Raw genomic sequence first — 9,713 nt, 5'->3', positions numbered from 1 at the left:
TGTGCGTAGCGGCCATCTTGGACGCTACTGCGCATGCGCGAACATAGCGCGCGAGGAGAGACTGCGATCGGAGCGTGTTGCCCGGCGCTCTCTCGGGAAAACGAGTTAAGGAAGAATAAAGGTTTCTACATACCCATATGTGCCTCCAGCGAGTTATTGGGGAATAACCATTGGTAACCTAAGCACCTAGCATCATTACAACTCCAAGTGGTGGAACGAAGAAAGAAATCATAAGTACCAGTGTGTGCCTTAAGGGAAAGTTGACAGCATTGACGAAGTACATTTGTATGTTATCGACTAGTAGAGTATACACCCCATTGGTCACCGTTATGATGAAAACATAGCCCTACTGAGAGGTTACGGCTTAATGGACTATGAAAGTATTTATCAAAGGCAGCCTAACAATTGTCTATTTTCATGTCGTGATTGAAGCCCCCGCCTACCCAAAAGTTAGGTATGAGGTACATCTCCGCTTTTGACCACCCTAATGTTAGAACGACCAGGTGCATTTTGCCTGTCTTTGCGAAGATACTTTTGATTGTTAATTCATTCTTTAATCGAAGGATTCGAAAAACATGTACCTGCTCTAATCTTCAAAGAGCATCGACACAATTCGTGTTATTTAAGGCGAGACGGCACCGTTCAGGTATGGCTGCCACGTTAACGTGCTTGGACGAATCTAGCGGACGCAACGAAAAATGAACTCTGCTCTCGGAAGTGACACGCCCGCCCCATCCTCACGAGCCACCGTAGCCAATCGGGAAACGGTACGGAAGCCGGCAAGACGGTGGCTCCGCTTCGCCAGCCTTCAGTCTGGCCAATAATGTCCGCGATGATGGCGGAGCAGGAGGGCTCAAAGAATAGCGCTAGGAACCGGGGCGGGGTACAACGCGTGGAGGGCAAACTCCGTGCTAGCGTGGAGAAGGGGGACTACTATGAAGCGCACCAGATGTACCGCACCCTGTTCTTCAGGTAAGGCAGCTGGCTTCTCGCAACCAAATCCTGGTCTTCTAGGGCTTTCTTTGCTCTCTGTGGAGTCCACTGTCGTAACGACCGCCCCCTCACTCGTATTGGCCTGTTATGCGGCTTTATCGCCCATGTGACTTATTGATAGGTCGAAAAGAATGTCAGTTTGAGGTAGGCCTGATTCTTTCCCAATATAGAAAGTGTCAGTTGTCTTCGCGTCCTTTAAGTCTTTGGCTTATGAGTAGGCATTGTCCTTGCTCAGTTGTCACTTACATAATGAATGCCTTTCCCTAACAGTATTGTAGACGTGTCAAGATGCTGCTAACAGCTAGGGTTTAACAAAGTGTGCAGTGTAATATGTAAAGTTTTAGTGGGAGTTGGGAGGGTAAACACAGGAAGTAAACACAGGTCGCCTAGCACTGACCTTTACACTAAACATGCTTGGGATGTTGACTTTTTTTAACAATCCAGACCTGTAATGTGAAAAACAGCTCTAGAGCCCAAGAAGGTGTTCACTTGTTTGCGAAACAAATAAATGAAATAGATTCCTTAAGTGTGTTACCTCTGACATAAGACCGTTTGAATACTATGGGTATGGATCGCTCGCCTGGCTATTAGGTCTTCACTTGTTGGGTGTATCCCTATCACATAAAAAAAGTCCTTCTATTTACCCCCGTTTATTGATCCAGAGGTCCCCTAGATATTTTGTATAGAGCCAACCTTATAAAAACCATTAAACTCATTACCAGGTCTTGGATGAATAAATTCCCATGATCTGTATAGGGTTGGCTTGGGAAACAGCCCTTACTACGTGGTTTTTGCCACGTTGTACCTTTACCAAGCATTTTTTACCACACGTTTTTAGAACGCATAAGCTTTTACAACGTTTGCCTTTACCACGCATTTTAGGTAAGTACGGACGTGTGGTGGTCCCCCCCCCCACATCCATTGTTTTATTCATATAAATATATAAACCATGCGTAGTAAAGGCTAATGTTGTAAAAGCATTTGTGTTCCCAAAAAGCGTGTTAATGGCATGTAGAGTATTTCCCAGCATTGTTCTGTCATACAACCGGTTTGCTTTATACCGCCCCTGAGGTGAGGAGTTGATTACAGTATAACATGGTGGTCCAACCCTTTTGTGTCAGAGGAGATATTGTCACATAATGCCACCTTGAAACGCTGGGGTATCTTGGTAGTAGAAGGGGCCCCATAGCCATACCCATTGGTCTTCAAAACCTTGTTTGTTGCAAAGCCGCCAAACCAGCCAAGGATTCTCAAACGTATCTTCATACGGCTTCTTAGATCAGCAAAGTGACTCTAGCAGTATAGCTCTTTTGGCTAAAAACAGCGACAAGCTCAGAGTAACTATTTGTGCTGTAGAAATCGAAGATCGACCTGCGACACACCCACCCGATGCAGCTTGCAAAGTCCCTCATCCCAGTAGACCCTTCCAGCTTGCGTCAACTGCACTTGTACCTAGTCATCCAAGGTCCCAAGCTTCTCCACTCCAGTACTTTCATCCTGGGCCGCAATCACCACTGCAACTACAACCGCAAGTACAACTCCAACCACCAATACAGAGAGTATAGGAGTTAGGTCATGCTCTGAATGCGATCGGGCAAACCCAAATATTCTGCTGGACTTTTTCAGGGCTCGGAGCTAAAACGGATGTTCCGGATTGAGTTGTCTTTATTCAAGCGCACAACATTTGTTGCTTCCAGGAAACTTGGTCTGTCAGCGGGGATGGTCTTTGATGGGTATTCAACTTTCTGCACAACAGCCACTAGTGAAGGCAAAGGTAGACCGAAGGTGGCCTAGCAATCTGGGTTTCAACAAATACTTGTTCTTATAGATTAAAACATCCCAAAGTTAATTCGAACATTGTGCATGTAAGAATATATAGTGAAGTGCGTACAACTTATATTATTAGCAACTATTGTCTGCCTTGTGCTATCAAGAACCACCACACTATCACCAATGACCTGGAGCAGTGTATCACCAAATTAAAGGCTTCACGTTGCTGGATGTGAAGATGCGCAAGCAAAATTTCATATGGTGTCTTCCCCATCCGGATGTCAGCAAAACAAGATATCCCAAGCGGGGCACATTTTTAAGCTACCTCCTACATAGGACCACACATAGGAACGAATTTCGGTCCCTGAATAGTCGCACTATATCTGACTGTCCTGGTCATTATACATTCAGAGCACGCAAGCGAGCTCCTTGATTGATTACATATTTATCTGCGGGGGATTCTGGCATATCTTCACTGACCTGACCATCATGAGGTGGCTAGAAAGTGACCATGACCCTTTAATGGCTACATTAACTGCGCTTGGAGCTCGCCCTGGGGCCAGAATCTACGACAACCAATTTAATCACTGCAACCGGTAGGAAAAACATCACATGGCAGACCAGTCGCTCTGCCAACAAATTCCGTCATGATTAATTGCTGGAACCAAGAACGTGACGACCTCATTCTGCAATTGGACCAAATTGATCCAACTGCTCCAGTCAAACTGGCTACGTTCCTGAGAACGACGTCAAAGCTACCGTCAGTTAGTAGTCTCTTGCATTGTCAGCTGGATCCTATAGGCAGAATACATATCGCTTGGTTGGACGAAGTGTCTCAAAGTAAAGTCTGCAATAGTATCCGCCCTACACTTTAGAAAGAACTCTGTATTATGCAAATCTCACCTCTTATCATTAAGAAAGGAATATAAGCAGATGATAACATTTTAAAAACTGAACTTGTATTTTAAGGCCTGATCAAAACGTATGGAGGCAATCCAAGGTAACAACACAAAATTGTTTTGAAGCTTGATCAGGTGGGGCTGTGAAGGTGACCGAGAAATCTTGTCTCTGGTGTTACGACACAGTTCTGTATTGTCCATTTTACTTATATAATCTAACCTGGTGTAGCTAGGTGACTAAAGAGGAGATTCGGCCATTTCCCAAGATATAGCACTGTCTAATGTTGTAATGTAATGTAAGTCCGTACTGCCATTCTGAGCCAAAAATATTTGAAAGCGCCTGGCCAGACAAAATTAGAATCCAGCCATCTGGGTGCCAATTCTTACTGCTGCCTACAATGCAGTTCGGGAATATGGGAACATCCTAGTTCCTGAAGAGCGGCAGTCATTGTTCCATGCTCCCAAAAAAAGATAAAAGGTCAACAGAATGACCCAGGGAATTATCCTCCAATCTTCCTTTTGGACAGTGCAGGAAAAATCTGTGCAGAATTACTTCAAACTCTATTAGTCTTCGGTTAAGGACCAAATATTTTTTGTCTCCATTTCAAGCCGGCTTTCACAAGTCACAATCGACCATGCAGTCAAGTTTTATACTGCATCTTTTTGAAACTCACCTTCGTTAAACATTCTGGTCTCTCTTTAGTGTATATATAGACCTCAGAACACCCTTTGACTCAGTTTAGAGGCCGGCTCTTTGGCTCACACTGAAGAAGCAGGGTGTCCGCATTAAGCTTCTGTGTGCCATAAGGCTGCTTCACCAGAAAAGACAGCAGTGGTGAGATTTTGCTCCAAGTGAGAGTGCACACTAAGCTTTAGCAAAGAACTGGGTTTCAGGCAAGTGTGCGTGCCCGCACCTCTATTTAATTTATCAATGACGTGGGCAATCTTTTGCTAGCCTTAAATCGGGACATTCCCACTATTGGGGGTGGGGGGAATAAAACGCCAATCCTGTTATTTGCTGACAACGCCGTTCTGCCATTTACTGAACTTTCCATGCATAAACTCCTTAAAGGCTTTCAGTCATATTGTTCTAAAAAAAAAAAGTATAATAAACATATCAAAAACCAAATACTTGAAGGTCAATTATCACCGCAGCGTGAAGAATACGTCCAGTCTACAACCAGCCACCAGGGGGACTGCTATGACTACTTAGGGATAAGGTTCGATAGTAATTTGACTTGCGGCAAACAGCGAAAAAAGAGCGAAATAAGCATGCTACAACAGTTAAATGCCCTTTGTTGCTTCAGCAGTAGTGTTGGGCGCAGAACGGTTAAGCCAGCGCTAGAAGCGTACAAAGCCAAAGCACTTGCAGCAGGCTTATATGGAGCTGATATTTTAGGGGGCTAGCAAGACAGCAGGTGGTCTTCTGAAAAAAAATGTTCTACACCATCTGTTGCTGCTTGAGGCTGTGACCCCAATGGCAGCTGTTAGACATGAGTTGGGCTTGAATAACATCAAAGCCATTGCAGCGCTAAACCAACTCTTGCACTGGCACCACATATCTGTCCAAGCTTAGTTTCTCAATCTATTCTCCAACCAACCGCACACTTTGGAAGAGCATCCATTCTTACAATATGCCATGGCTCAACTATATTGCTAATACCCTCAACAACATTGGTTGCTATGAGTATTGGACCAATCCAGAGACCATGGGTTCCTGAAACCTTGATAGACAGAAGGGGAACTCTTGGTAATGGATCTCCAACCAGCTCCATGGAAAACTGTTGTTCCCCCCTGCAGGCAATTAAACCCACTTTCGGTTTCGAGAACTATATTGATCATATATTTCTACAGATAAGGAGAGCACTGTATATATAATTCCGGCTAGGATGCCTATGTAAAGTTCTTTACACAGATCTGGTCGACCTCCACTGTCAATTTAATCTGTCCCTGCTTGCTAGGTGACATTAAAACTCTCACACATTTTTTGCTGCTATGCCCCCCCTTATTTGTTAGCAAGGCGGAGATAGATTCCTTTGTCCCCTTTAAAAGTAAAATAAAAAATTGGTATTAGACATTTCAATACCGCATGCTCCTATGTTTAACAGCAGACATTATCACCATTTTAGACCCATTATCCTCTTACAACTACGAAGCTTGGAAAATTACGCAGCCATGAACTAGACAACATAGTGTTAGCCTTGAAGCCGCCCTCAAGTTGAAAACAAATTCCAGTCAACCTGCTATTTACTGCACAAAGAGCTTTACTTGGGCCCGCTGTTATCTTAAGGGCACGATTCAGGCTCAGCCTTTGCCTGGTTGTCTCTTGCATTTTTTTCATGATGCTAATTTAAAGATAGCAAATTACATCTCTTCCAGGAGAAGGGGGAAGTTTCAGTTTTTCTAGTTTTGTGAAGCAGCGCATACTTCATCTACCATAAATCTGTAACGGGAGTTTATCAAAGCTGCCCCTCCAATCTCTTCACCATCAACGTTTGCAGCAACCAGCAGAGTACACGAGAGGGCACACATGGTGCAGGGCGGGCATACAACAGTGCACACGAGGAGGTGATAGAACAGTACTCGACAGGGCACACGTGGTGCAGGCTGGGTACATAACAGGGCACACGTGGTGGAGCCATTCAACAGTTGCACTGTGTGTACTACACCAATAGCCAAGAAGTGATGGTCTAGATTCTGTGGTTAAAATCCTTCTTTCAAATTAATTCGCGTATGTCCCACGGCCTGAGGTTTTCTAAGAAGACAGACACTTTCTTACAGCCTGTGTATGTGCTGGCTTTTATCAGTTCACAACTGGGTGGTCTTGTGAAATACCCGAAGCACCCGATACTAGAGGAAGTTCATGATGTTCTCCTCCCATCCACTGCCATTCAGTCTCTTATTCCCCCATCCGCCCTGTACATCCTTCTTCTAGCCCCCACCGGTCTCTCTCACCTAACCTCCAGCCGCCTCGTCACTGTTTCTGTTCCTTCCCATACCCGCTCCGTTCATTTATTCTTCCCTCTCCCAACAGACAAAAGAAAAAAAGCGCCATGACGCAGCGAGTGCTGGCTGCTTAATAGCGCTTTAAAAAAAATGTATTAAATTAATTTTTTTTTACCTTTTTTTCTCTCACCAATTAACCCGGCTTCCCATTCACCACTCCCACCGGACTGACAAAACTAATAGCTCGCCCCTAGGCGAGACCTAATGGCTTTGCCAGTGCTTGTTTAGCTTTGATATTGGTTTTCACCTGCAGGTTTTGTGTGTGTTTTCTTTGGGCCCCTTTCCTGTTCTTACTGCTGTGAGTTTGAGTCGTGGAGTTGTCTTTTTTTTTTTCTTTTCATTTTGGACGAAAATCCTGCTTTTTAGTTATGCAGAATGTATTATGAAAGCTATTTAATTGGGTTAATGCAACGTCAACCTGTTTTATCGTAGCCATTTGGTCTGGCTTTAATGTGCTAATGCATATAAAGTCAGGCTTGCACATAGAGTAATTGTGCCGTGCCACATGTCCTAGCAAATTTCAATTAAAAAACATGGCGCAAACAAAAGAGCCACAAATAGTCTCTACATCTTTGTTTCTGCCTGTGTTTACATACTTTTGCACTTTAGTGTGAGGCCTGTCAGCTTTACTAATGTGTGATTGTTTCTGAATGCAAAGGATATATAACCATATATGGTTTCCTTGGTCGCTGTGAAATAGGACTAGCACTATGTCAGTGTTGAGGCCGATCATTCTGTTTTCCCATCTAGAGGGGACCCTGCATAAAAGTAAGGGTAAGGCTGTTCCTGTTTGAATACGACTGCCTAATTTTCATATGGTTGGTTCCGGTCTATAGTGGTGCAGTAGCAGTGGGTCGGAGTGCAGCACAACCTGTGGTTCAGATTAATTTAAGCTTTCCACTCACTTGAATGACTTTTCTCAGTGCTTACAATTGTTGTGATTGCATTTTCTTTTGCTGACTGTTGTTGCATTTGATGTCTAATCAATTATTGTTGCTTCTGCAGTTCCTGTTCTTCCCCCTGCTGTGGTTTCAGTTGTAGTAGACTCTTGTCTCTGCCTGGCTGGCAGCTGTTGTTGTCCCTACTGTGGTCACTGCTGGGGTCTCTTCTATGGTCACTGAAATAGCGGCATCTGAAAATTTCAATAAAATAGTTTACATTTCTTAGAATTAGTATGTATTGTGTGATATTTCTTTTCTGCGAGATCATACACACCTGTTAACTTTCTGTAGTACTTAAATGACAAAGTATTTAATGGTCAAATTTGTATAGGGCTTCATACCCCTGATGAAGATGCCAAGAACTCCCATTTACTTTGGTACTTGGACCCCTTTTTAGGTCTCGTCTGACCCGGCGCATGCGCTGGTCTGGCGAGACTTATTGAGAGGGCTCCAAAAAGTGCTACCAGGCCAGCCTAGAGCTACAGTGCATGTGCGCGGGCGTCGCGCTTTACCGCAATTACTTTCGCGGCCGCTTTGATGTTTGATCGCGATCCCTTGGCATAGCCAATAGGTCTCGCTTTTGGGACCTTATAAGTATTTAGTTATGCAACTGTTGCATGGCTAAACACATAAGGTCCCAAAGGCGAGACCTATTGGGTATGCCAATGATTGTTAGGTCTTGCCTGCGCTGCATAGGAAGACCTTTAGCCGTCGTTCTGCTCTTTTTCGAAGCACATACTCGCACCACTCCCAGGCCAGCAAACACATGAAGGGCGGTTTACACGGCTTGTGCCACATCTACCCACTGTGACGTCAGGCCGGGGTGACAGTCTCAAGCCATAAACACCAGGGGGCAAATGATTTCTTTTTTCAAGCGTGTCCCTCTCGGTCTTTCTGAATGTCGATATTTTTCTTCTATTCTTCGTTACACCATCATTCTTCATTGCACTTCCTTTCGTCGTGCAAGAACGTTAACACACAGAGAAAGAGGCTCTAAAGTTTTCACAACATATTACCAACAAATGATCAAAAATCCACCTATGCGAAATTGCACGATTGGTTGCATGACTAATCTGCATTTAAATTCACAACAATGTAAAACGTATTCAATATTCTTTTAGCTCCCTCTCCAACATTTTTTCCATATGCCAATTGTGCCTAACACGCACACAAAAAAACGCGAGAAGGGAAAATAAATGTGATCCAATAACACCCTATTTCGATTTAACGGTACAAATTAATTCACATTTACACACGTACTATAGTGAAAGTTCAAATTCCAGTTTATTACTAGGATACTGCAAAACTGATATGAGGAAACATTGCTTCTTATAGTAGAGGGAGGAGACGGCATATCCATATATACTAATTATGCGTCTATATTTATATACACACTCACATTTATTTGTACATGAAAATAAAAATCTACATGCTTCAAAACTTTATGGTTAACACGTTTGCAAACTAACCAATATCTAAAGAGCTTGCATATCGAATAATACTCCACTAAATGAAATCCCAATTATTAAGGATTCCCCTCATAAGATGTTGATGTTTTTAGTTTATCAAAACGAAAATATTCAACTACCCATCATAATATCCCTTAATTCTTAATTTAAACTGGAATGGCAAAATAGTGCAAGGTGCAGATCACAAGTTGCAAATCACACCAAGTGTAACTCAGCCTTTTATTCACTTAAGGGCGAACGTTTGAGTATAATTAGGTTTGACAGTGGTCGTAATTTTCAGCGCTGTGATACTCCAAACAGCAATGAGAAACGCTATATAAAAACGGTTATGTGGATTCATTTTTAGGTCTCGCCTAGAGCGCAAGCACTGGCCAACGGTGACCAGAATCTAACTTACTTCATTAGTCACAGACGCTTAATGAATGCGAGTAAAGTAATGACTTCTAAGTCTGTGTATGCAGTGACCAATAAAATAAAAACAAATAGGAGGAGCAGAAAACTAAACCATGTGGTGGAAAACTCAAACATATATTGCACATCCCAAAAAGTAGCAGTGGCAAATAAGGCCACAAGCCAATGCGATGGAAAATCCAAGCATAAACCCACAGTCATAAAAACCTGCAGAAGAAATTGCC

At 43.3% G+C, this 9,713-nt stretch overlaps 1 protein-coding gene across 1 annotated transcript in view; it reads left to right on the top strand.

The window, feature by feature from the left end:
- Nucleotides 1-711: 711 nt before the first annotated feature.
- Nucleotides 712-9,713, top strand: part of GET4 (guided entry of tail-anchored proteins factor 4) — a 166,892-nt gene continuing 157,890 nt past the window's right edge. The window contains exon 1 of the mRNA XM_085629303.1: nt 712-972. Within this exon, the coding sequence (XP_085485429.1) occupies nt 824-972 (149 nt within the window). The 5' untranslated portion in view covers nt 712-823. The remainder of the gene's footprint in view (nt 973-9,713) is intronic.

The sequence above is a fragment of the Triturus cristatus genome, chromosome 10, assembly GCF_964204655.1.
Source record: "Triturus cristatus chromosome 10, aTriCri1.1, whole genome shotgun sequence".
NCBI classification, from domain to species: Eukaryota; Metazoa; Chordata; class Amphibia; order Caudata; family Salamandridae; genus Triturus; species Triturus cristatus.
The sequence above is the reverse complement of the archived record's forward strand: the minus strand, read 5'-3'. Positions and strand labels throughout refer to the sequence as shown.